The 27,638-nt window shown below is 35.3% G+C and overlaps 8 protein-coding genes and 1 pseudogene across 9 annotated transcripts in view; 4 read left to right on the top strand and 5 right to left on the bottom strand.

The window, feature by feature from the left end:
* Positions 1 to 508, top strand: part of LOC104776150 (24-methylenesterol C-methyltransferase 2) — a gene marked incomplete in the record, with an annotated part of 2,000 nt that extends 1,492 nt beyond the window's left edge. Inside the window, 1 exon segment of the mRNA XM_019243562.1 lies at positions 10 to 508. Within this exon segment, the coding sequence (XP_019099107.1) occupies positions 10 to 381 (372 nt within the window).
* LOC104776149 (RNA polymerase II C-terminal domain phosphatase-like 4) lies at positions 2,465 to 3,509 on the top strand. The gene has a single exon (XM_019243563.1). The coding sequence runs from the start codon at positions 2,539 to 2,541 to the stop codon at positions 3,397 to 3,399; it is 861 nt and encodes a 286-aa protein (XP_019099108.1). The 5' UTR covers positions 2,465 to 2,538; the 3' UTR covers positions 3,400 to 3,509.
* LOC104776148 (uncharacterized protein At1g76070-like) lies at positions 4,163 to 5,406 on the bottom strand. The gene has a single exon (XM_010500163.2). It carries the CDS (start codon positions 5,149 to 5,151, stop codon positions 4,405 to 4,407), a length of 747 nt encoding a protein of 248 aa, XP_010498465.1. The 5' UTR covers positions 5,152 to 5,406; the 3' UTR covers positions 4,163 to 4,404.
* On the bottom strand, positions 6,411 to 8,293 carry LOC104776147 (pentatricopeptide repeat-containing protein At1g20300, mitochondrial-like). The gene has a single exon (XM_010500162.2). It carries the CDS (start codon positions 8,183 to 8,185, stop codon positions 6,578 to 6,580), a length of 1,608 nt encoding a protein of 535 aa, XP_010498464.1. The 5' UTR covers positions 8,186 to 8,293; the 3' UTR covers positions 6,411 to 6,577.
* LOC104776146 (probable prolyl 4-hydroxylase 3) lies at positions 10,863 to 13,335 on the top strand. Of its 2 annotated transcripts, none has more exons than XM_010500161.2 (8): positions 10,863 to 11,196; positions 11,308 to 11,392; positions 11,579 to 11,676; positions 11,797 to 11,894; positions 12,058 to 12,187; positions 12,289 to 12,476; positions 12,584 to 12,672; positions 13,030 to 13,335. In XM_010500161.2, the coding sequence occupies exons 1-7, from the start codon at positions 10,991 to 10,993 to the stop codon at positions 12,655 to 12,657; spliced, it is 879 nt and encodes a 292-aa protein (XP_010498463.1). In that variant the 5' UTR covers positions 10,863 to 10,990; the 3' UTR covers positions 12,658 to 12,672; positions 13,030 to 13,335. The 2 variants fall into 2 exon arrangements, with proteins under 2 accessions (XP_010498463.1, XP_010498461.1); XM_010500159.2 differs by having other exon boundaries at positions 13,025 to 13,335.
* LOC104776145 (V-type proton ATPase subunit B3-like) lies at positions 13,544 to 17,289 on the bottom strand. The gene is made up of 15 exons (XM_010500158.2): positions 17,193 to 17,289; positions 17,004 to 17,086; positions 16,602 to 16,657; positions 16,403 to 16,501; positions 16,222 to 16,281; positions 15,960 to 16,071; positions 15,662 to 15,873; positions 15,253 to 15,381; positions 15,023 to 15,160; positions 14,781 to 14,931; positions 14,610 to 14,692; positions 14,432 to 14,479; positions 14,287 to 14,340; positions 14,105 to 14,188; positions 13,544 to 14,012 (listed from the first exon to the last, which is right to left on the bottom strand). The coding sequence occupies exons 2-15, from the start codon at positions 17,053 to 17,055 to the stop codon at positions 13,827 to 13,829; spliced, it is 1,464 nt and encodes a 487-aa protein (XP_010498460.1). The 5' UTR covers positions 17,056 to 17,086; positions 17,193 to 17,289; the 3' UTR covers positions 13,544 to 13,826.
* Positions 20,165 to 21,397, top strand: LOC104776142 (putative F-box/kelch-repeat protein At1g20940). The gene has a single exon (XM_010500156.2). It carries the CDS (start codon positions 20,246 to 20,248, stop codon positions 21,377 to 21,379), a length of 1,134 nt encoding a protein of 377 aa, XP_010498458.1. The 5' UTR covers positions 20,165 to 20,245; the 3' UTR covers positions 21,380 to 21,397.
* On the bottom strand, positions 21,412 to 23,813 carry LOC104776144 (pentatricopeptide repeat-containing protein At1g20230-like). The gene has a single exon (XM_010500157.2). The coding sequence runs from the start codon at positions 23,789 to 23,791 to the stop codon at positions 21,506 to 21,508; it is 2,286 nt and encodes a 761-aa protein (XP_010498459.1). The 5' UTR covers positions 23,792 to 23,813; the 3' UTR covers positions 21,412 to 21,505.
* On the bottom strand, positions 25,837 to 27,024 carry LOC104778797 (annotated as a pseudogene).

Genomic DNA, 27,638 nt, shown 5'->3' with positions numbered 1-27,638 from the left:
CACGTGGAGGTGATCCAAGGGATTGAGAGAGGTGACGCGTTGCCTGGGCTTAGGGCTTACGTGGACATAGCTGAGACGGCTGAAAAGGTTGGGTTTGAGATAGTGAAGGAGAAGGATCTGGCGGCTCCACCGGCTCAGCCGTGGTGGACTAGGCTTAAGATGGGTAGGCTTGCTTACTGGAGGAACCACATTGTGGTTCAGATATTGTCAGCTGTTGGAGTTGCGCCTAAAGGAACTGTTGATGTTCATGAGATGTTGTTTAAGACTGCTGATTTTTTGACCAGAGGAGGTGAAACCGGAATATTCTCTCCGATGCATATGATTCTCTGCAGAAAACCGGAATCTTCATCGCCGCCGCCGCCACCGGAGGAGAGTTCTTGAAAATTATTACAAAAAAAAAAAAGGTAGAAAAAGATCTTTCGCCGTATGGGGAGAATTGTCTCATTTTGTTTTTTTTTTACTTTCTTAATTTTTATTTTTAAGTTAATTCAACTTGGTTAATGTACTCTTTTTTTTTTGTGTTTAATTAAAAATTTGGTTTGTGTTTTGAGAATTTTTAGTTTTTTTTAATGCTTATAAGAACAATCGTAGGTTTACTATTGATTTCTCCGCCGGAAGCTTAAGTAGAGCCGGCAAGACATAGGGTGATTAGTTGTAGTATTTTTGAAGTGTGTTTAAGATTATTTAAGTGTTAGGTTAGTAAAATGAAAATGTACTTAGGTGTCGACAGCCTGGGTGAGTACTACTGACTGATGTGAGTGATTGTCTGAGTATTAAAAATAATATTCTTCAAAATATATGATGTTTTAATTAAAACAGATATATTAAAAAATAATTATTTTTATAAAATTTAATCAAATATAAATAAGATTGTATAATATAAAATATAAAATTAATTAAAAAGTTGTATAGAAAATTGTAAACATCCTATATTATAAAATAAAAATATTTCTTTAAATATTATATATTATGAAACGGAGGAAGTAAATTCTAGTTTTTAATTAAAATTAATTTGAAGAAAATTAGTGTCTCGACAAGAATTTTAAAGAAGCTTTTTAGGTTTTTGTCGCAGGGAGATAGATAGTGGTGACTAGTGAGAGAGTGGGAACGCGTGCGTCGTTGCATTTTGAATTATTTTTGGTTACGGTATTATATTACGGAGGGAGTATTATATTACTCCCCCAATATCAAAATATACGATGTTTTAGCTAAAACACGCAGATTAAAAAGTTTTTACTTTTAACAAGTTCAACCAATCAGAAATAATACTGCATAATATAAAATACTAAATTAATTTAAAAGTTGCATAGAAACTTTAAAACATCTTATACTTTGGAACGGAGAAAATATAGATTTTATCGATATTATAAAAAGTTTTTGTGATCATACGTTTTGGTTTAGTATGTTCTATAATTCACGTGATTCTTTCCCTATTACGATTAGGATCTGATAAAAAAAATGTAACAACACATATTTTTCTCCTTTGTATGTATAGATTTAGTGTCTGACTCTCTTAATTTGTGTGGGTGTGATGATTCTGATTCCAGACCGTGATGATTCACACTGAAAATGACAGGAAGAGAAGTAGAGCTGAATTTATAATATCACTGTCTTATCTGATAGGTCTTTTGTGGCATGATCTGGATTTTTGACTATGATGTTTCAAACAGAAAACATAAATCCTTAATTTTGATTGGGATGCATAGAGAAAAATGATTTTACTATTTCAATGTTAATAGATATACTACTGTATTGATTGCTGTTGGATGTATAGGGTTGTTAAAGTGTTTACAACCTCAATTAATACGTATATACTATGTGAAGCAAAAACTAAACAAACAATTGATCATATTGTGTTTCTCTCCCAAAAAGAAAAAAGAAAAGAGAAAAGACCTCTAATTCAAAGAAATCGATTATTAGCGTCTAAGAGCATATAAAACTACAAATTAGCGGAAAAAGGCAAAAACTAATATTCTGCTAAATTGCATTTTAATATTTTAAGATATACTATCTAAGCATTCTCTTCAAAAAATTTCCCAAATATTTTTTTTTGATAGGATCAACAATTCCTAAAAAAATTAGGTTTTTTCATCAGACAATCGTTACCTATTGGTTGTCGCCGCCCATATCAAACAACCTCAGATAATCTTCTAGAATGTAATTAATATATTTTCTTATTTATTTACTTTTTGTGCAACAGAAATTAATATATATCTAGTGGAATTTTATCCAATATATTTCCATTATTAAAATAGAATCACGGAAATTATACCCAATAATTGGATCATAAAAGGTTAAGAAACATGATGAAAACATTATGAAAAATAATGGAAACATGATGAAAAAAATGGAAAAAATAACTAAAAGATAAAAAGATTTAAGATCCCACATCGCTTGCCAATGAGATTGGGAAGCAAAATATTATTTATAAATACTGTCCCTACGCTTGAACGGGAATTTTACACAGTTATTTTCCTATCTTTACAACTAATAAAAGTTTGATTTGCCGATAAGAAAAAAAAAATCTCAGAATTAACGATGCCTGTGATTGAAAACGCTTTTCAAGGACTAGAATCTGAAAGGGTAACAACATCAAATTGTGGTCACTTCTTCGTCCGTTACGGAATCTGCTGTAACTGCAGATCGACGGTAGATAGAGATTACGGCCGAGCATTCGACTATCTCGTCCACGGTTTACAGTTAAGCCACTACGCCGTGTCGGTTACAAAAACCCACACCACAAAATTGGCTTGTGAGAACGAGAAGAAACTTCATCTAGTCCTTGATTTGGACCACACCCTTCTTCATTCCGTTACGGTTTCACGGCTTTCCAAAGCAGAGGAGTATCTCTTGGGGGAATCATACTCAAGGAACGATCTTTGGACACTCGGTAGAGAGATGTTGATAAAGCTTCGACCTTTTGTGCACGAGTTTCTGAAAGAAGCCAACGAGTTGTTCTCCATGTATGTATACACGATGGGAAATCGCGACTACGCTCAGGCTGTGTTGAAGTTGATTGATCCGAAGAAAATATATTTTGGGGACAGAGTCATTACCAGAGAGGAGAGTGATTTTTCTAAGACGCTTGATCTTGTGTTGGCTGATGAGCGTGGAGTTGTGATTGTGGATGACACTCGTCAGGTTTGGTCTGATGACCACAATAGGAATCTGGTGCAGATCACCAAGTACAATTTCTTTAGAGATTATGATCATGTCGGGCCGAGATCTTACGCAGAGGAGAAGAGAGACGAGAGTAGTAGCCACGGATCATTGGCTAATGTTTTGAAAGTTCTCAAGGAAGTTCACCAAGAATTCTTTAAATCAATTAAAGAATTACATTCAAAGGACGTGAGGCTATTGCTACAGGAAAAAGCATATTTGAATCAATATTTGCTCTGAAATCTAAGCCTATCAAAAATATAATTGTCTCTTTATATCCGGAATTAGCAACAAACATGAAAAGGTTAGGAGTTTTGATTAATGGAGTTAGATATTAGCGAAGGTGTGGAAGTGGAGCTGTCATCATCCAAGGAACATTGCTTGAAAAATGCCCAACAAAGGTTCGACTTATGCGCCAGGGGATCCAGTATGTATGGAACTTTGTAAAATGGGGAAGATGCTAGTTAGACAAGACAATAGGTTTATCGTGAAAAATCTTGACATATTCACATATGTTTACTCAAACATAAGTATAGTTAAATACATGTGTAATAGTGGTTGAGAAAAATTTAAAGTTGTGGTGTTTTGGTGTTTTATCTTGGTGCTCAAGACAAAATATTGGACCTACATTAGGCAATTACATTTTTTATTTTGTTTTTTTGTTCAAAAGGCTCAAAAGGCTATTACATTGTACAAACTTTTTTTGCTATTAATGATATTTGTGAAATTTTCCAATATATATGATTTATATAAACGACTAAGATTTGATGTTTCTAACTTCCCCTTAAGGCAATATAATGTAAGGTTATAACAGATGTCAAGTTTGTACGTTTGATATAAGAATGTTAAAGAGGAGATGGAGGATAATGATCAGTGATCACATCCCCTTTCTTCTTGGTTGTGTTGTTTGCTCTCTAACTTGTAACTTGTGGCGTAACATAGGCCGATGTTTGCTTCTAAAACTCGATATATGCATCTAGTTTTCCAATCTCACGTTATCATATCCGGGCAAAAAGATAATTGATTTATCATCTAGTCTAGAGAAACAAAACCAAAAATCGTGTTGATCTATACACACGTTGTAATATTTCTTTTCCTTTTTTCTGTCTATTCACAACATTTCAGACTTGAGTATACGTCGTGACGAGTATCATCATCGTGGTAGACACAAAATTCCAGACACATAAAAAAAAAAATATACACATAGAAAAAAGCAAACGAAGAAAATTCAAGAAAAAACAGCTTTTAGTTAACATGAAGTGCTTTTGGTCGATCCATAGTTCTTCTCTTCCACAGATTAACTTCACTCTTGGGTTTCGGACAGAGACTCAAACCCTCTAACCGAGTCAGAGGCATACTCACAGAGCATGGAATCGTTAGATTCGATTGAGATTCTTGACGTTTCATCTCCGCCGTCCAATCGAATCCGCCGAGAGCTCCTCTACTGCTCGAGAATTTCTTCATTTTACCTAACGAAGGCGCCTCCACCACCGCGACCGGTTCCACAGCCGCAGCCGGATATTCACTCACCGTGGCGAAGGCGGTGGGGGTGGAGTTGGAGTTGGATTTTCTCCACAAAAAACTTTTCGTAGAGAAGAGACGTTTTAGTTTCGAAAAGCTTCCTTTGTCTTCTTCTTTAATAGTAACACAAGAAGACAAAGACGACGCCGTTTTGAGATTCTTATTAGGTTCTTTGTTTTTCTTCTCCGATGAACATTTGGGCTTATTGAGTTTGACCTGGCCGATGCAGGAGACTTTAGGCGAAGTGGGTTCCGCAAAAACGGATTCGTTTTTGGTTCTTCTCCGAACTCTAGCCGCCGTGGGAACCAACGGACTGGAGAAGAAAATTCCTCTGTTCACCGTCGAAATCGTACGGTGCTGATGAAAATCTCTTCCTGGACTAAACGGTGCCGCACTGTGACCAATTGATAAAGCTCTTTGAAGCATCTTCGAGAACTTTGTGGACTTGTTGCTGTTGGAACCTTTTTCCATTTATTTGTAAAAATGCTAAACAGAGAATTCTCTTGGTTTTATATGTGCTGTGTCTGAAATTTCTGAGAAAGTGAAGACAAAAGAAGAACTAGATTGAAATTGTCAACTGTGATGACGTCATGGAGGGGTTTTTTTTTGGTCAAAGCTGAGCTAAACCGGAGAAGGATTGTGTCGTTATCATACAGTTTTTGACTTAAACCGGAGAATGCATTTATGTCTTATAGACTTATTATACGGCCGACCTTTGTCCCGGTTTACAAAATTGAATGGTGAGTATATGTTTTTTGTTTTTTTTGGTAATGTGTACTAGTATATGTTTGTTTGGTTTAAAATAGTTTCCTTCGTGTTTTACGCGGATTAGTTATATTGTTTATTTGACTTTCTAATCCCACATGTGTTGTGCTTGTACCATTTATTAAGCCACCTGATTTTTATGCTTAATTGTTTAGGGATTAGTTTAACATGACAATTATTAGTCCATGAACAGCTGGTTAACCGATAATTAATTGGGGGGATTGAAAGCGATGTATAAAGTGAACACTTGTCCTTTTTTGGCTTTTTTTGGTCAAATACATGACAAAGTGTGTAATCATAAAACATTTTTAAACATTTGTTAATACCACCATTTTTGTTACTAGTTGAGAACTATTTCCTCTCTCCATTCTTCATGTATTTCCTAATTCCTTTTTGTTTAAAATTCAAACTTTTTAATTTTTTTTTTTTTGCATACTTTATTTTGTAAGAAAGATCCAATAGATAGAAAAATTATTAAGAGAAGATAAATTATGAGTGATTACATGATGCTTGTAGTACGGTTGAAAATGACAGTTTAATGAAACTCAGACCGACGGAATCTTTTAAGTATTAAATAACGTTAATCTTGTAAAACCAGTATATAATCTCCTTTAAAAAAACAACAATTCAATACATCAAAATTAATAAATTAAAAGAACATTGACCAAGATCGATGCTATACCACTCAGAGCCAACTTCTCAACTAGATATCTGGTCTCATTGTTGTTTAATTAATCTCTGTCTTGAACAGCTTTCTTGGTCTGTTGCGATATCATATCTTATACCACATGACATGACATGTCTTTTGTCATGTGTTCTTACGAGTTGATCTATTATGTTTCATCACTTTGATCTGCAGAACCTAAGCAGGCAAAACATTTAGTATTTGTCATCATACTCCCATGGTTACCCAAAAAAGTTATATTTCTAGAGTAAACGAAGAACATAGTATAAATCAAGAAAGAAAAAAAAGAGAGTACATGGTACAATAATACTTCTAGACGCAAGTTTATCCAGTGTTGTGCCCAAAATGAAGTTACAATCTGATCGACAATAAAATAGCTTTAAAAGCATCCATAAAAATGACTGAGAAAGAAAAAAAAGTGTCTTCTTTGATGCTTGGGAAGGTTTCCTACAATGGCCGAGCGACGAGTCCCTTCTGAATCATCTTCTCCACTAACTCTTCATGCTTCTTCAACTGCCCAGCTTTTCTTAACTGTGAAAGAACCATCTCATATAAAGGCAAGCTCGGTGTCAAACACTTGTCTTCAACCATTTCTTTAAACAACTTATAAGCATTATTCCAATGTCCCATCCCACAAAACATTGTAACCAAAAGCCTGTAAGTATTCACATTCGGCTCAACTTCTTTATCATCCATCTCTTTCTTCATCTTCAAAACCATATCAGTAGATTTCGATCCGGCAAACATCCTCATCAGTACATTATAAGTCACCGTATTCGGCTCACATTTGGCTTCCATCATCTTCGAATTCATCCTATGCGCACCATTCACGTCTCTCTTCTTCTCGATGTACCTAAATATCGTATTGAAAGTTGAAGCATTCACATCGCACTTCTTCTTGATCATCGTGTTCAAAACCTTGACCGCGTTTTCAAGATTCTCGTCTCTGCAATGTGTCTCAATCAGAAAATTATAAGTAATAGTATCAGGCTCACATCCTAGCTTCTTCATCTGGTTATAAACCTGCAGAACCTTCTCTGTTCTCCCTGCTTTGACATGAACCCTCATCAAGTTATTGAAAGTAATAGCATTCGGAGCACAACCCGAATCCAACATATCCGCGAAAACATCATGAGCACGGCTGATCTGCCCGCATCTACACAAGGCATCAATCACAATACTGTAAGTATACACATTAGGTTCAATCCCAGCCACTTTCATCTCCTTGAACACTCTCTCTGCCTCAGAGATCTCACCAGCTCTACACCAACCACGAACCAAGTTGGTGTAAACTATAACATCAGGCTCGAACCTATCTTTCAAGCTATCGAAAAAACACTGAGCTTCACTAGCTCTCCTCTTCCTAGAAAGGTTACTAATAACAATCGAAAACGCGATTTTATCAGGAACGCAACCGTAATCTTCCATACGGTTAAAGCAATGTACAGCTTCCGAAGCTAATCCAGCTCTAACATAACGTCTAATCAAAATTGTGAAGGTCTCAATCGAAATCTCGACGTTTCTTGATTTCATTAGATCAATCAAGTGCCAAGCTAAGTCGAATTGTCTAACCTTTCCGGAAAGATCGATCATTTCGTTGTAAGGATGAGGCGATTCGTGGTCGTATTCGTCTCGTGAAGTTGCCCAATTGAAGAAAGCTAGAGACTGGTGAAGAGGGATCCCGTGGCGGACACCGCCGCACTTCTCTATGACGCATCGCACGACGGAAGGAGAGATTCGAGAAGCTTCGATTTGGGAGAAATCGAGGGAGAGTGATGGGAGGGTTAAGCTAGGGTTTAAGACGGCGTCGTTGGAGTTGGTAGGGTTTTTGCGGTAGTGATCTTTGATGATTGAGTGTAAATTTTCTACTGTTTGTGTGTCTTCTGGAGTTAACGAAGGTGAGATAGGGACAGAGACGTCCACGGCGGCGGCGGATTCGTCGGTTTCGTGGTCATGGAGTAGAGAAGTTGCGGAGGTGGAGAAAGGTTTTGGTAAAAGGGGTTTGATGAAGGAAAGGGTTCGAGAAAGATGGAGTTTTGATCGTATTAACGCCATTAGTGGAAGATTTTGGTGGTCACTCTCTTCTAAACGTCGAACGGAGCAGAGTGGCGATTGTGAAGAAGAAGGAAGTTCACTTTTTTTAGTTTTTCTATGAATACACAAAATTATTGAAAAAGGTCAAATTTGCTTTGCTTCCAAATGAATACTGAAGCGGCGTCGTTTTAAAGCATTCATTTGGATTTGGAGCTATACTACCATATAGTTATGTGATCTATGATCAAATAAATCATATTGGTAATAAGGATTTGTATCACGTTGCTTGTCACTATCCAGATTCCAAATTCGTATATATAAACATAACCATTTCATAGGAGCCAGTTAAATTGTTCATATACCATTTAAATTTGAAATTTCCATTAAACCTATGATTCAAATCATAGAGAAAAAGTATATTCGTACTGTTCGTATTGTAATCATATACCCGAACGAAGTTCAACTGATTATGTTAAACTTTTTATCTATGCCTGCCAAAGGTCAAGTAATTTCATGAAAAAAATTACGAATTTTATTTGCAAATATATGACTGTATATAAGACTACCTAGTCATATATACTCATACATTAGAACACATTAGTCGATTACACGTACGTATTATCTGATGTGTGACCAACTTTTTAGGAGCTAAGATCATGTGAGTCATGTAGATTGAGTAAAATAATTGGATGATGCTAATTGTTTCTCTAGAGTCATTTGATCTTGACCAAGACAATTTTCTGACCGGCAAATCATAATTGTAAGGAGTCCAAAATATTCTCTTATTATTAAAAATAAACAGATATGATAGTTTCAACCCTAGCTTATTGGATTGCACAACTAAAACTAAAAATATCAAATGTCTTAATAGATATCCTAATGACAAATGGTTTAGGACTAATAAAAAAAGAAATTAAAGACTCCTTCCAAAGCTTAATTCTTCTCTAATCTTACATCCTAATCCGATTAGCTTTGGTAATTACACATTACTTTACCTTCAGAAGACCTAGCTAAACAACACACTGTCTTCTCCATCCTATTCTTACAAGCTAGGACTAGTATTTAATTTAAGTCCTACACCGACCTTAATCTCTAGTAACCTTTCTTGCTTATTAGTAGTCCAAACATAGGGGGGAACACAAAAGCAGAACTCAATCAGTAAAACCAAAAACTGGGTTCTTACCAAATATTGCCGTCGGTGCGGACGCTGGAGAATGAGAAGAAGACAGAGGAGTATGTGTCGTTAAAGAATCTGATTCCGTCTCGTTATCCAGCTGGGACACAAACGCCTCCGTTCGAGCATAAGCCTAAGTCCTCTAAATGGTGTTACGTTAAAGTTAAAGAGCCTCTCTTTGATCCAGAAACTTCTTCCAAGCCTATGTATTGGCGTGAAGTGCCAGTTGATGACGACGAAGACCACGAGCACGCAGGCGATCATGGTCATGGATGTATATCTTTCTTGAAAAAAAATATTCAAAGAATGATCGATAAGTCGTTTGGTACTCTTTTTGGATTACCTAAGGTCGACGAGTTTCGTTGTTGTATAAATGCATGTGAAACATGATTGAAAGAGTGTATTTTTTTTTTTTTTTTGGGAAGATTGAGATGGGAACACAAACATGGGTTTCTTGTTGTGGACGAAATTGAATTTGCTGATCCAATATACTAAGAATTTATAGTATATAGTATTTTTATGCGAGTTTATTGTGATAATTAATATGAATATATATATGTTGTATATCAAGCACGCACGTCTATGATTTTGTGTTACACTCATTCTTGATGATGATGAAACGATTTATAGTTTTGTGATCCAGATTGCAGGCTTAGATAGGCCTGATATGCGTATGAGTAAGCTCATTTAACTTAAGCCTAGTAAGCCCAATCTGTTTCAGCAGCATGGAAGTTGGTGAATTTTTTTTGGTAAAATGTAGTATTATTAACTAGCAAACGTGCCGTTGACAAAGTTGGCTTTTCTCGTTATGTAATCCGCGTAATAATTTCGTTAATGTGGGTTTCAGCACATCTTTACAATAGTAGTATATTTTATTTATTACTTTTATTCAGTAAATCTGTGTCTTTTTTTCTTTTTCTTTTTTAGTGAGTAAATCTGTGTCTTTGTCAAGATTTAACAACGAGAAATTACATTATTTATGTACCAACGTTTGTGAATACAAACTATACACTATACAGTACATTTTATTAGGATTGGTTACAACATGTTTTTTTGTTCTTTTGAAAAATTTGGTTACTATATATTTCCATCAAAATTTATAATAGTTTTGAATATACTAATTAAAAAAAGGAAAAATGAAAAGAGAAATACCATAAATATTGTAGATTTTGTAGTCAAAGATAAAGACTATATATGTATATGTAGTTTTGTATGGAAATGTAGTAATCAACAAAATAGCCCATTGGTTGAATTCATCAGGTGTAATAAACTAAAACATTGTGCTGGAAAAAAAAAAGAACCAAATCACAAGTAAATGACGAAATCACCCCTACTTACCCAACATAAAATAGTGCCACATCATCACGTCTCAAAGAGTAAATACGTCATTCCATAGCGTTAGAACATAGAAACAGAGAGAGAGAGACATACAAATCATTTTCTTCTTCTTTTTCTTACAAAAAGGAAGAAACGTTATTTAGTTTCCCGAAATANTTTTTTTTTTTTTTTTTTTTTTTTTTTTTTTTTTTTTTTTTTTTTCTGCATCTCAAAGAGAGGTTTTAGGATTCGCTATTTGTTTCGATCTCTCTCTCTTTTTCGTTTTACAAATTTTGTAGATTGTTTGTTGTTTGTTGGCGGTGAATCGATCTTGGATGGCGAAAGTGAGACAGTCGAGATTCCAAGCGAGGAAATGGTCGACATTGATGCTGGTTCTGTTTATGTTGTTTATGCTAACGATTGTTCTCTTAATGCTTTTGGCTTTTGGTGTTTTCTCTCTTCCTATTACCAACAACAACAACAACAACGACGATTCTTCTCCTATTGATCTCTCTTATTTCCGACGAGCTGCCACTGAGAGGTGAAAAAGAGAAGCCTACTCTGTTATTTGCATGAAACCCTGAAATTTCCTCCTTTTTCATTGATCTCCCTTATATGATTAAAAAAGTTGTTTCATTTTTTTGGAATACAGAAGTGAGGGACTTGGGACGAGAGGAGACCAGTGGACTGAAGTGCTTTCTTGGGAGCCTCGAGCTTTCGTTTACCATAACTTCTTGGTTAGTGTTTCTTGCTGCGACTCATCATGGGTCTTGTTCATTGTTCAAGCTAATTTGTGTGTGTGTGTTTGGTTTCTTAGTTTGATGATATTTTAGTCTGTTAATTAGAAATTGATGCATGTTGGAACCAAATTAAAAATCAAAACTTGAAGATTAATTTATTGATTGAATGATTGATTTGACCAGTCCAAGGAAGAATGTGAATATTTAATCAGTCTTGCCAAACCACATATGGTGAAGTCAACTGTTGTAGATAGCCAAACCGGCAAGAGCAAGGATAGCAGGTTCGTTTTGAAGATTGTTTCATCATGTCTCAGATGAATCTTTTTTTTTTTTTTTTTAAATTTATTTATCAAGCAAAGCATTATGGATTGTTTTTGATGATTTTTGTGTTAAATCTTCAGGGTGCGTACAAGCTCAGGGACTTTTCTTAGGAGAGGAAGGGACAAAATCATTAAAACCATTGAGAAAAGAATAGCAGATTACACCTTTATTCCAGCAGGTATTAGACGCTTTTTCAATCATCACTTGCAGTTTTTGGACTTCCATGTATAGATAGATGCATTCATCTGTTATATTTTTGATTTAATTGTCAAAATGAGATCATTCGGTATGATGAATAATGAATGTGTGCATCTTTTTTCTTGTATGATGAAAATGTGCAGATCATGGTGAAGGACTTCAAGTTCTTCACTACGAAGCAGGGCAAAAGTATGAACCACACTATGATTATTTTGTTGATACGTTCAACACTAAAAATGGAGGTCAACGTATGGCTACAATGCTTATGTATCTGTAAGATTTGCTCATCTCTCTTTTTTTTTTTTTTTTTTTTTTTGAAAGGTTGTTAGGTTCTGTATGTAACAATCTTGTCTTCCAAACCCTTTATTGTACAGGTCGGATGTTGAAGAAGGCGGTGAAACAGTTTTCCCTGCTGCCAATATGAATTTTAGTTCTGTATCATGGTATAATGAGCTCTCTGAGTGTGGGAAAAAGGGACTTTCTGTAAAGCCAAGGATGGGCGATGCATTGCTTTTCTGGAGCATGAGACCTGATGCTACACTGGATCCTACAAGTTTGCATGGTAAACTACCTTCGGTTTTGAAAACCATTCGAAACACTTTTCTAGATCTTGTTTTTCCCCTATACCATTGAGCGTATGGTTGCTAATATATGTTTTGTTAATTCTAGGTGGATGTCCTGTGATTAAAGGGAACAAGTGGTCATCTACCAAATGGATGCATGTCGGCGAGTACAAAGTCTAGCGTGTTTGATTGCTGGTAACTGTCCATTTTTCCCAAATCCCAAGTTTCGAACTAGAAATTTCCCCTATCTCAACAATAGAGTGGTTAAGGGATTTGTCATCAGTGAACTAGAACTTATCATCAGTGATCATATGTTGTAAACATCAACTAATCTATTTAATTCAACATAGTTTCCTCTCCTACAACATAATGCACTAGACACAGAGACACACACTCGCATATAAGCTTATTATCAATGTGCATATAAGATGAAGTACTATATGTGTTGGCTGGCTCTTGGTTAGAGAAGCTTGTTATCGATGTGCATATAAGATAACAGTAATGCGTGTTGGCTGTTGGTTCTTACATTATCCTTTTTATTGGGCAGGACAGTTTCCTTTCATGGTGGATGGAATGAAATGTTGGAACAAAAGATGACAGAGAGTTGATGTTTTGTTTTTTCCCTGCGGCTCAGTGCAGTCCGTGTTTTGATGGGATTCAAGGATTACATATATCATTAGAGGATACCAAAAAATAGAGAACTTGTTAGACTAAATTAGGATGGATTAGAGTGACTGTTGCTCATTGGTATACCATAAAGGTCCTGTGTCTTTGAACTGAATTTGTGAATTACATAGTTTTGTCGTTTTATATTTGTGATTAGAACATTATATCAAAAGAATGTTATCTTAATTAATATATCCACCCAAATTATGAAACGAAACGAGCTGATCATTTGTGGTGGTTTTCATCAGCAGATAACAATTGATAGACCAAATATCTTTTCCTGCCCAATAAAAAGTATGATGTTGTGGTGATTATCGATGTGAATTCGTTGTGGTGATTATGCAATCGGACAGTATACCCAATTCAACGAATTGCAGAAACGATGGCACATATGTATACATAAAAGTGAAGAAAGAAATTTATTACACAATAACAAAAAGATATGATTCACCAGTTTGGAAAACAGATGCAGCAGAAGGCTTATAAATAGCTTTTTTTACGAAGTTTCCCTACACAAACCTTTTATTATACAAACGAGAAACAAATAGAAAAAATCGCAAATTCACAATTCTCTTGAGTTTTTTATGGTGTTTCACGCAATCAATCCTGTTTTCTTCTCTAGATATGATTTGAAGTTCCAAACAAGATGAGAATGGAGTAATAGGTGAGGTCGTTTAAAAGGCTTAGTTTGTGGAGTCACGGCTGTAGAATTGATCAAGTGTCTTAGCGGGAATACGGTGAAGAAGCTCACGTGGGAAGATACGGAGTAGTGTCCATGCCAAGTCAAGCGACTGGAAGATGTTTCTTGTATCATATGCCCCTTGCATCACAAACTTCCTCTCAAATTTATCCAGAAACTCTAAATACAGCTACAAAACACAATCAATTGTTGTAATGTTAGTAACTGTTGTTGTGAGTATTTTGATAACAACATGAATATGATGAAGTCAGAGTAAGGTACCAGATCCTCAGAAGAAAGAGCTTCTTCTCCAACAACAGCTTTCATGGCTTGAACATCTTTTCCGATTGCATAATTTGCATACAGCTGAAAGTAAAGAGAATGCTGTCAACTGAAAAATTCGATACTACTATATTACCATGTGAGCTACTCTCGGCAAGTAAGGTTCTATATAGGTAGGGAACCTGGTTGGACACATCAGAATGGTCTTTGCGAGTCATTCCTTCACCAATAGCACTCTGTAGAGGAACAATTATTAAGTTAATAAGTGATGATAGTATGTTTCAATCCATGTGAATCCATAAGGGTATAATCGAATTGCATCGCTACCTTCATTAATCGAGAAAGTGATGGAAGCACGTTAATGGGTGGATAAATCTGTTTTAGGGAAGAACCAAGACAGAATCAGAGATCATTGTAAATGGATGAGAAACCTTTTTTGGCTTAGGTAGATGTATTAGAAATAATACTCATAAGAGATCTGCAAAAAGAGTCAAGCTTATGAAACCTGTCTGTTGTGAAGTTGCCTATCAATATATATCTGACCCTCAGTAATGTAACCAGTAAGATCCGGAGTAGGGTGAGTGATATCTGAGGTTTAATAACAAGAGATATTATGAGCATTTTTCAATCAAAAACATATATTACGAAGAGAATCGAAGAACAATATGATATTTACCGTCATTAGGCATAGTCAGGATAGGGATTTGGGTAATGGAACCCTTTCTTCCTTCAATACGTCCTGCCCGCTCATAGATAGTTGCAAGATCTGTATACATATAACCCGGATATCCACGTCTTCCAGGAACTTCTTCTCGAGCAGCAGAAACCTAGAATTGTCGTTTGTTATTTTTTTTTTTAAACCGAAATCAAGTTCTGTATCATAGGACAGACACAGAGACCCGTGATAAAAGTCATTACCTCACGAAGAGCATCTGCATAAGAACTCATGTCTGTCAATATAACCAGCACATGCTTCCCACATTCATAAGCCAAATATTCAGCGGTCGTAAGGGCAATTCGAGGAGTGATAATTCTCTCGATGGTTGGGTCATTGGCCTGTTCGAAAAATGCAGATATAAGCTCAATTAATCACAGATGTACTAAAAGAAGTAGGATAAAAAGCATAGAAATCACTAGTAGTAAATTACCAGGTTCAGGAAAAGGGTAACTCTTTCCATCGATCCATTTTCTTCAAAATCACGCTTGAAGAACTGGGCTGTCTCCATGTTCACACCCATAGCTGCAAAAACAATTGCAAAATTGTCCTCTCCATGGTCCTGGAAAAACACAAGGGAACTAATGAGGGATTTTACAAGGCAGACGAAACAGTAGAGGAATTGAGAATCTGCTATTGATCTTCACAAAAGTTGAGTATCAGAAAAGTAAATGACATCACAAAATAGAACCCTTTACATGTACCACGTATTCGTAGATATACTTCTATCCCTCTATATTACTTAGAAACTGAATGGGCATAACATAAACAGGCACTTAGAATTCAGCATGATACTTGGATAACAAAAGTCCTTGAGTGGTGGTAATGATGCAAATGGTTACCTCCTGAAGTAAGTTCTCAGTCTTTTCCAACCGCTTAACAAGACCAGCCTGACGACAAATTTGAGCAGCGATTTCATTATGTGGTAGACCAGCAGCAGAGAAAAGAGGAATCTTCTGTCCACGAGCAATGGAGTTCATGACATCAATGGTAGAAATCCCCGTTTGTATCATCTCTTCAGGGTAGGTTCTTTCACTGGGGTTGATTGAGCTTCCTATAAATAATATCAGCAACAACCATTAAAAACAGGAAAAAAAATTCTTTAGAGATCACACACACAATGAGGCAATCAACGCTCACCAGAAATATCAAGGTATGCCTCTGGCAAAATAGGTGGGCCATTATCAATTGGCTTTCCTGAGCCGTTAAAAATGCGCCCAAGCATGTCCAATGATACAGGGGTTTTCAGTACCTGAAAACACACATCAATAACAAAAACAGTTAAATAGGAAAAAGAAAAAACTGTAAGCAAAGCATCCTTTAGATTTCAGATAACTGCCAATAAATTTTTTAACCAATCTGCCAAAAGCTTTAAAAGAGAAAAAGGCTTTATAGTAAACACCTCTCCAGTGAATTGCACGGTGGTAAATTTGTTGTCAATTCCAGACGTTCCTTCAAAAACCTGTACATGTATAAAATCATTGAGGACAGTGACCTCTACAGCAAGCAAGTGTATAACGTACATTTTTACACCTGAGATTCAACAGTATTCACGTCAAAAAGTAACACGGAATATCACTAACCTGGACAACAGCTTTCTCACCATCAACCTCCAAGACCTGACCACGTCTAGTGGATCCATCACCTAAACGAATATTAACAATCTCCTGGTACTTTGGACCCTGATGTAACATACAATTCAACAAATATCTACAGTCAGTGTCCCTTCAGAAACCAAAAAGCTTCAATTGGATGTGAAAGCTTCTCTTTTTCTAATAATACCTTCACTTTGTCAAGGATGACCAAGGGTCCTGCAACCCCGGAGACAGTTCTGTACTCTAAAATTTCAAAGATTCTCAAATCAGTCTCTTATAAGCTAAAAAATCACTATAGCATTAAGCGAACAATCACACGACTGAACAATCAAAAGTAAAGCAAGGCAAACACTAGTCACTTACTAATCGACAACTTCCAATTCCAAAACTAGGCGAAATCAAAACTAGAGGTTTAACATAGATCGATCGCATCGCTCAAATCTGAGATTCTTATTATGAAATGAAAAATTCGATAACGAAAACCAAAGCCAATAATAATGTAGGAATCTATCTAATCCGTTAGTCAACCAAACAAAACGTTGTACAGATGTGATCGAATAAAAAGATCGGTGAGGAGGAGGTGACTAACCCATTCCGATCTCGAGAGTGCCTTCCTCCATGTCGATACTAGTCTCTCCCATTGTCACAGATCGATATCAAATCAAACAGTTCCTGTGGAAAAAGTCACAACGCGCGCGAGGCGGGAACAAATCAATAAACCTGAGAACAGTGAGTTAAAAAACAAAAGATCGATCTAATGAAGAAATCATCACCGTACCTGAGAAGGAAATGGATTCAAATCGAGAAGAGAGAAATGTTGTTATTTGATTTGATGATTGGTGGTGGTGTTGTGGCTCTGTGTGAATTAAAACGTGGTTGAGGGATATATCTGACATCTCCTCCTTCTTTTTTATTTTTTTTTTGTCTTTTTCCTAATATTATTTATTTCCGTAGATATTCCTATCTGTTAGTTTCATAAAACTTTCTCAGATTAGATGCATTTCTTAAAAAAACTCAACAATTATAAAATTAAAACAATATAAATTTCAACATTATAACAACACGCCCACAAGGTTAAGAGCCTTGCCCTCTACCAACTGAGCTAGACGGGCTTCCTATGTATGATTCATTAATCATAATATTATTTAGTGTGTCGTGATCTAATAAGAATATGATTTATTAATCTTACAAAAATCTAATAACAATTGTTGTAAGAATATGATTTATTAATTTTACAAAAATTATTGACTGGTAAAATATTTTTTGCGGTTAATGTTGCTGTATGTATTATTTAATTAATTCTAATTTAAAATACTTGATAATTATAAGTATTAAAAAGTATTAGTGAATACATTTAATAAAAGTATTAAAAATAAAATATATAAATACTAAAATAGTTTTAATATACATAAAGTTAACTAAACTTCTTTGTTACATTGAAATTAAAAAAATTAACTACATGCATTCCATAATATTTATAATATTATCATATTTAGATCTATGCCGATTTCATTTCAGATTATATAAAAAAAATGGTAAAATATAATAAATTTAAAATAACTATAATTAAACTAAGTTATTAAATAAAATAAAACAGTAAAAATTATTTAAATTGATATATCAATTAAATAAAAAATAAAAAGAATAAATTTTTGTATTATATAACTGTATTTTTGTTTTTCTAATTAAAAAAATAGCTAACTCAACTTAGCACATCCTAAAGTCATGAACATTTCCCTGATGTTGACTAATGTTTTAAGTTAAAAAGACATAAATCAAAATTGTACATCAACCATACCACATTGGAACTCAACCTCAATTTCAAAAAAATTAGTTTTGTTCTTGATTGGTAACATTTTTTGAATAATTTTTGAGTTAAGTACGTAACTCAACTTAACTCATGTTACCAATCAGAACCATAAGAATAAAGTCATTCAAGTCATGATGTAAAATATACATTGTTGAAATAACTTCACATATATAACCTAATACAACATATTAAATTTTTATTTTAAAATATAAAATATACAAAATTTGTATAAAATAAAATTTAATCAGTGTTATAGCAAGGGTGCTTATCTAGAATCATTAACAATATAAAACTGACAAAATATGTGTCTTTTTTTAAGCCATCATATTTTATCTATGATTTTATTGCATGAAGTTTTATCCCAATTTTTTTTAAAAAATCAATCACATAAATTATATTTTATATAAAAATCCTTTATCCTATAAAGCACAAGTCACCTGTCCAATCAAAATAAGCCACATTAGATTCTTTTTTTTTGAAGTCCATTAATGAGAAAAACAAAATAAGATCATGCAAAATAAAAATTTAAAAACAAAAAAAAGTCACAAACACAACTGGTTAAAAAAATTTATTCCTAGTTTTACTCCCCACTAATAACTCCACGTTCATTGTGGTTTACAATATATCTATCTTCTATATAAATCCAATTTCAGTTTGTACTCTTTCCATTTTTCTTTGAAAAACAATTTAAATACAAAAAAACAAAACACCACAAAACAACTTTTATCTTGGATGACCAATTTACCAGTCACCACCATATTGACTGGCCAACCACCTGATGGTCCTGATCCATACCTTTTGTTTGATCAACCATAGCCTCCGGCCTCTATATACACTACCACGAAAACCTCTTTGAAAAAGGTTATCAAGCCATCGGTAGATTTTTCAAGGACCCTTATAAATGTCGATGCAACATCCGAAGGTCGCCGACCTAATATTGTCAATCCATTGGTCGCGTATCCCTCAAGCACGTACAAGCATGTGTGTAACTTATTCCAGTCATCTTTGCTATTTATCCCCTCTTAAAAACTTATGTCACCAAGGACCATGGTTCTCATAATTCTAATCCTCATCTTATGAACTTAGGTGAGCCACGTCAGAGATGCCAAAGAGTGAAATATGTTTTAATCAAATCCTAAAGATACAAGGTAATCATTAATTTTTCTCTCTCTTTCTTTTTCGTGAAATTTTTCAGCAAATTTTAAAATTTTATGCATCTGAAACGTTTTACTTCTTTACTTGGTTTTAGGAAGAATAACACAAAATTAAATGGCATATACCAACGAGCATCACAAAATATTTTTATATTCTCATACCATTGGAAGAAAGTATTTCCTGTTCTTATGCATTTGTGTCGTGTATGTTTTTTTCATATGAGATCCATATATGGTTATTTGAAAGCCTTTGCTAATGAATTAATGTCATTTTTTCATATACAGTATGTATCCTTTTATGAGATCAAGAGTTATAAAAGATTATTTTCCGGTACTATGCACCGGGTATAATACTAGTTACAATATAAATAAAATAAATTTCAACCGGTCTTAATCTAGTTTATATATATGCGTTTAATGAGTATTTTATTTTTAAGATCTACTAAAAAATTGGTAACTTTAATTTTCTTTTATTATCTTGCTATTTAAATATCACTTGTTTCTCTTTTTCTGTCTGAATTTTCATAAAAATATTCTGGCAATCTAAAATATTATAAATATATAAGATTTTGAATTTTCATGATTTCATCAAAGATTATTAAAAAGTTAAAATTCTATCTTAAAATCCGTCAAAATGTAATAATTCTATCTTCTTGGTAACTTTAATTTTCTTGTATTATGGTGAGATTGTCTTGCCTTTTTCCTGTAATGAAATTGATTTTTCTTTTCTTCTTTTTCTGCGTGTCAAGCTAAATTGGTTGTCTGTATTTAGCACCCTGGTTCGTAAATCATAAAAATATATATACTCACATCAACTAGCGAAGCAGAATTGCAGAAGTAATTAAGGAGATTCTTTTACCTCTCATCATGAATGGTTTACCTTCGCATCTTCTCGACGAGATACTCTTCAAAGTGGAACCCAAATCACTGGCAACGATGCGATGCACGAATAAATATTTCCAATCTTGTATATCTGATCCCAAATTCGAAAAATACTCTGTCTGGACCAGATCAAGCTTGTTTCACCTTTCCTGCTTTGGCGCCACTTACATCTTTTGCTTGCCTTTGGCCTCTTCAAGAGATTCTATGTCACTAGGGAATGAGGCAAAACTGTCTAGAGAGCCATGTTACCTTTTTAGCTCCTGCTCCGGCCTTCTCCTACTATATATCGGTGGCCTCTTTGTCGTGAATCCCCTCACAAAGAGGTTTCGACTATTGGATCACTCCGGCTCAAAGTTTATGCCTGATCGTAACGTTGCTGATATGGAAAGAGCGATGTGCGTCGGTTTCACCGTAAATAGAAATCGTTCCACTAAGAGATTCAAGATTGTCTGCATACACGAGATGGAAACGGTGTACGCATTCGAAATCAGCGACGGATACTCTTGGAGATTATCGGAAACGACCATCACCACTAGCTCAAAAAGTGATCTCATGGTGCATATGAAGCCTGTTTATTTAGACGACACTCTTCATTGGTTGAGAAACGATGGGAGCATCATAGCATTCAATCCTGATACAGAGCAAGCTAGCTTGATTCCTTGTATATTTCATCGAGAACCAAAGATGAAACTGTTGTTCGCAGCTGACGATAAGATAAATCGCCTGACCTTAGTATCGGGGACAAAAGAAGAAATTTCAGTTTACACACTAGTCGAGAATTCGAAATGGACCCTCCCCAAGCGGATCAAGAACGTATATATGAAGGAAAATGAGCTTGTATGCTGGAACATTGTTGTGTACGACAGCAAACATCTGGTGTTGAGGGAGCAGAAGCATAAATTAATAGGTGTTGTTCATGTTTACGACATGGAAGTTAATAGTTGGGGAGTTTTAGGGTCAACCACAACTTGGGCAAGTAACGTCCGAGGCTTCTATAAATTCACACCCTCCTTGTTCTTTGTCGAGGAGGATGAGCAGCAGAAGGTGATTGTAGCTTCTAATGACAAACGCGTTTCCTATCTAACTGCGATTATGAGACTCATCGATACAACCATGTAAACTATCTCATGTATAAACATTATGAACCAAATTTCTCCAAGCATTATGCACTACCATGATGAGCTTTTTAAGCAAACTGAAACACTTGTGTAGATAAAAAGAATACGAGACATATTTCTTTTAGTATCACCAGAAATCTCCACAAGAACAAATTCCGTCTTTAAAATGATGAAACCTATTTGTATCTCTAACGAAAATCTCTCTACCTGCGTAACTCGATATAAATTTTATGACTGAATGACAGTCGCCGCATATCCTAAGGTTCTTTATGACCTGAAGAGGCGTACCATCCGGTGTGTTGAGAAGACCGAAAACCACTGCTAGTTTCTCGCTGTGTCCCCATAACATCTGCTCTTGCTCTTGCTCCTCCACATCTTGCAGAGCAAAATCCAAATTTGGGCGGTGACCCGATTTTCTCATCTCTTCCCTAATCTCATCCATCTTCTCTGTTATTTGATCTATCTGTGGATGGGACTTGTCCCCAGCTAGAAGCGTGTACACTTTGTTCTTTACTTGAATCCAGCTGCATCCCGGGTTCTTCTTCAGTCCCTGACTCTCCATCTTGTTTCTAATACTGTCTACTTCTGTCCACATGCCTTTCGCCGCATATATATTGGACAAAAGAACGTAAGTCCCTGGGTTTTCGGGTTCTAGATTGAAAAGCTTGTCTGCTGCAATTTCAGCTAAATCTACATTGTTTTGAAGCCTGCAAGAATTTAGCAAAGCTCCCCAGACGCAAGAGTCTGGCTCAAAAGGCATCTCCTTTATCAAATCATACGCTTCTTGCAACTTGCCTGCACGCCCGAGAAGGTTTACCATGCAGGAATAATGTTCCAACCTTGGTTTAATCCCATATTCCTCTGACATCATGCTGAAATATTTCCATCCTTCATCTGTTAAACCTACTTGGCCACATGATGATAATAAACTTGTAAAGCTGATGAAATCAGGCTTTAACCTCGTTCTCACAAGAGATTCAAATATGCTCATGACTTCTTTGGCCTTCCCGTGCATAGAATATCCATTCAATAAAGAATTCCAGCAAACTAAGTTTTTTGTAGGCATCATACTGAAGACAATCTGAGACATGTTGATCCTTCCACATTTAGCATACATGTCAATCAGAGCACTCCCTACATGAAAATCATCCGAAAGGTGAACCCTTACTGCAAATCCATGAGTAGATCTCCCGTGACCCAAAGCTGCTATATTTCCGCAAGCTGGAAGCATCGAAGGGATTGTTACACGGTTTGGCTTCACCCCTGCAACCTGCATTTCCCTAAACAGTTCCAAGGCTTCGATATCTTTCCCGTTCTGTGCACACCCAGCTATGATCGAAGTCCATGACACGACATTAAGATCCATCTTTTGTTCCTTGAATAGCTCAAACATCTCAAGTGCCTTGTCAACAAGACCATTTCGAGACAGCCCTGTAATGTACGCATTGCACACCCCGGTCTCCATCATCTCAACTTCATCGAAAAGTTTTATGATTCCATAGACATTTCCAGACTTGCCATACATATCAATCATTGCACTGATGACACATTTATCCTTGAGTAGACCCTGTTTAATCACATACCCATGAATCAGCTTCCCAAAATTCAGCATCTCAGAGTCTCCAACTGAAGGAAGAACACTTGAAACCGTAACCTGATCAGGACCAAAACCCATACGGTGCATCTTCTGGAACATTATCACTGCTTCCCTATGAAACCCGCTACGATTAAACCCACTAAGAACACCATTCCAAGACACAATATTCGGCTCAATACCTGATTTTTCCATCTCAGAGAAGATACGAACCACCTCTTCTAAGCAACCTTTTCGTGCATAGCCACAAAGCAAAGCACTGCAAGTCACAACACCCTTCTCAGACATTCTATCGAACACTTTGCGTGCATCACCCATCCTACCACACCTCATGTACATATGAAACAGAGATCCCTGAACAAACGCGTCCATATCCAACCCGGAAACACACGATACACAATGTATCTGCTTACCCACATTAAAAGCAGATAACTCAGCACAAACCTTGAACAGATTCGGAAGAACATGAGTATCCGGGATCAACCCATGAGAGAACATCCGAGAAAACACGCCAATCGATTGAGAGAAAAGCTTAGCTTTGGTTAAAGCGTATATAAGGGAAGAGAAAGAGTAAACACTAGGATCCGGAATCGATTGTAAGACGAGATCAGCATCGTCGAAGCAACTGTAGTTGGAGTATGAAGCAATGAGTTTGGCGGATATATAGCCATCGTTTTGAGCTCCGGATTTAAGTATACGAGCATGGGCTTGCGTCGTCTTCGATAACGAAGAAGACCAAAGAGATGATGAAGATTCCAAGAACCCAACGATCGATTGAGGGATTTGCGCTATCAGTGGAAGAACTTGTTTCGTTGTCATTTGCTTAACTAAAAACTAAAATTAAAAAAAAAAAATTATTCCCGCTTAACCTTTTTAATAACACTTATCAAACCCCTTATACGTCACCAGATTCTTCCACGTCATCATAATCAAAAGTCAACGGCTAAAGATGAAGGACTAGGTAGTATAATCTTTCCCCGTTGATTCTATCTACTTCGAAATTTATAATGAGAAAACTACGAGATTTGCTATGAACAGTGCAAAAGCTTTTCAAATGTTCCATATCCCCTAAACTGCTAGTTTTGGTGAACAACAATTCTGACATTTGGTAAACAATTTTAACTTTTGATAGAAAATTTTAATTTTTGGTAGACAACTTTAATACCATTTTAACCTCTTGTAAACAATAATTTTGCCTTGTTTTTCTTCATCCTTAGACTCGTGAAGAGTTTCTGCAGACAATTTTAACTATCAGTAGACAACAATTTGTACGAATCTACATTGGCAAGATGTCTACTCAGTGGACAATCAACTCAGTAAACAACAATATATGGCATAAATGCCAAATATGACATTTTTGAAAAATAGAGAACAATATGGTACTTTAAGAAAGTTTTACAAAAATATGCCATATCTCGTTAAAATCTCCTTTATAAATCTCCTTCTCTTGAGAATTTTGATCTGCAAAGAGAGCGATGATTAATGATGATGATTCGAACGGCTTTGGTGTCTGTTGTCTTCTTCGTTGGATTTTCATACAAGCGCAGCTGATTGATTGATGTCGTGAGACGTTGATGTGATTAATTTTTAAGTGTAGAAAATTTTGATTTTGTAGTTTTAACCTTAGTAATGACATGAAGGAATTCTATTTTATATATCAAGCTACATCATGAAGCATTAGAACTAAACCCGGTCCGTCCATAAGGCAAGCAAAGCATTTGCTTTAGACTATAAAATATATAGTTAATTCAAAGGTCACATTTGCATAATAGTCTGTTTAGTCTACTAGCAAATTAGTCCATTGTTATGTCCAATGTTGCTGGTTTGACACCTGACCTGTTTTTTTTTATTATTTTTATGTTTTTTTTTCTTTTATTTTGTCTGTGGCCACTTGTTTGATAATTTGGTAAAATATCTTTAAATTTTAGTTTATTTAAATAAGAGATTTATTGCTTATTCAAAAAAAAAAAATCATTTCCAGAAAATAAAAAACTTTTACATTTATAATTGTTAATTTTCGTAAGTAATAGAGTATTTTTAGTACTTTTTAAATAATTCAATATAATTTTTTACATTTAATATATATATATATAAAATAAAATCACATGTTTTGAAAATGCTTTAGGCCAATAAAAGTATAGGACCGGCCCAGATTGGAACAGTATCTTTATAACATATATGCTTTGATGAAATGCTTGAGAGAAACCTATATTCTCACGTCCCCCGGCCATTGTTGTAGATGACACTACATATTAAGTCTGTAGTGTGGATATGATTAGACTTTTTTGAAGTTTCTTTGACTTTTTGAAGGAATCAGATAGTGAGACCGGAGCAAGTGAGTCTGATGATGAAGAATATAAGCACCAATTGGTTTGTGTCATTTGGGAAAGTGGTGCATCAAGCTGCCTTCGTGGTCATTGAACTGACTCGGTAGTGAGACTTGATCAATGAATTTGGATTGTCTACAATATATTATGGAACATTTTATTCTTTTCCTTTTGTTCATCTTGATGTTTTTCTTTAATCTACTGATGTAATTGGTATCAATTGTTTTCTTACCAGTTGTATGATAACTGATAAACCTTGACTTTATTGTAAGTGAAGGTTGACATTTTTTTATCTACAAGTTGCAAGTTTTCTTCCTCATGATTACTGTTAATTATGTATATATAATCATTGATCCACATAAAGAGAGATCTCGCTTGTGTTAAAAATATTTTCTTATACAACTGTTATTTAGACACAAAATACTTGAAACCATCAGAAAAGCATATGGGAAACAAACATTCTCCTAGATATCAAGAAACTTTATGTATCAATGTATGTATATATATAAACCCAAAATAAGTGAAACATGAAATAATTTACTTGGTTGTACCACTGATTTCCATAACTGCTCTTAGATAAGAGATGCGTGGGTCATCATCTTTAGATGCTACAATCGCCTTATAATTATGTGTGTCTTCTTCCTCGACAGGGACGAAGGAGGGCGTCAACATATAGGAATTTAAGACGTTGATGGTCCACCATTTTGTGGCCGACCCTAAACCTCCCCAACTGTCAGCTTCCATGTCGTACACATGAACCAAAGATTTGAAAGCATATTTCATCACCACCCTCACCACAAGACGCGTGCTGTCGTATGTAACCATGTTCCAGTCGTATGTTTTATCAGCTTCCATAGATACGTTCTTGATCCTCCTGGCAAGGGTCCATTTAAGATTTCTATGTAGTGTGTAAAATGAGACTGTTTCTTTTGTCCCTGATATTAAGGTTAGGCGATTGGTCTTATTGTCTGCCGCAAATAACAGTTTCATACCTTCTTCCCTATGGAAAGTTGAAGGAATGAAGCGTCCTTGCTCTGTCTCGGGATTGAAAGCTATGATGCTCCCGTCGTTTCTAAGCCAATGTAAAGTGCCATGCAAGTAGACAGGTTTCATCCATTTCATAAGATCATTTTTTGAGTCATCAGTGATGGTCGTTTTTGATTATCTCCATGAATCTCCGTCGCTGATTTCGAATCGATATCCACACCTCGTCTGCATCTCAAGTATGCAGACAATCTTGAATCTCTTAGTTGTTGGATTTACCACGAAACCGACAGTCACTTCTCTACGATGGTTATGAGCCATGACATTGACACCACCAACTATTCTACGCAAAAGTATTGATCCAGAGTGATCCAACAACCGAAACCTCTTTGTGAGGCGATTTACGACAAAGAGGCCATCGATGTATAGTAGGAGAAGGCCAGATGATGAGCCGAAAAGGGAAAATTTGGTTTCATGCGTTGATTCATACCATTTAAAAGTTCCTTCTGACATAGCATCCCATGAAGAGACGAAAGGTTGGAAGTAGACATAAATGGAGGCTGTGTCGCCGCAAATGTGAAGCAAGCTGGGTATGGCCCGGGAAAAGTATTCTGTTTCAAACATTGGGTCGTCTGAAATATGCGACTTGAAATATCTATTAGTGCATCGCATCATCGCAAGAGATTTGGGTTCCAATCTGAAGAGAATCTCGTCGAGGAGATGCAAAGGTAAACCCTTCATAGTCGAAGATGAATCTAAGTGATCATTTCCTAGTAAACCATCCATGATTAGAGATGAATCAAACTTTATTATAATTTTCGTTTGTTTCACTGATTTGCTGATGATGTGAGATTGTTCAAAGAGTATTTTTAATTTATAGCTAGCTAGCAAGACATTAAGAAAAAGAAATGTAACAATCAAGCACCATTATAAGATAAATTAAACTTTATCCAATTCTGCTGGAAATAAAGCTTATGACATTTACATGGATTTGAAAACAGAAATATATTAAATAAAAATGCAAGGATTTGGAGAATCTTATAAGATTATGTATATAAAGACAATATGACCATTATAAAGATAAATTAAAAAATGACCAATTCTATTAGATATATAACTTTCCCATAGATTTAATAAAAATGTTTTTGTTGCAATCATGAAAACTCATAAGATAATTTATCAGTTATTTTTTCTATATATTTGGGGAAAAAAGGCAACAAATATTATATCTAATAATAACAAATATTTTAATTGTGAAAAAATATTAAAAGAAATAAATAAGTTATATATCACTATATAGATTTCTATTTTTAATAAATTTTAATTATTATTTTTAATATTTTTATATATTTAAA

The sequence above is a fragment of the Camelina sativa genome, chromosome 3 (assembly GCF_000633955.1).
Source record: "Camelina sativa cultivar DH55 chromosome 3, Cs, whole genome shotgun sequence".
NCBI classification, from domain to species: Eukaryota; Viridiplantae; Streptophyta; class Magnoliopsida; order Brassicales; family Brassicaceae; genus Camelina; species Camelina sativa.
The sequence above is the reverse complement of the archived record's forward strand: the minus strand, read 5'-3'. Positions and strand labels throughout refer to the sequence as shown.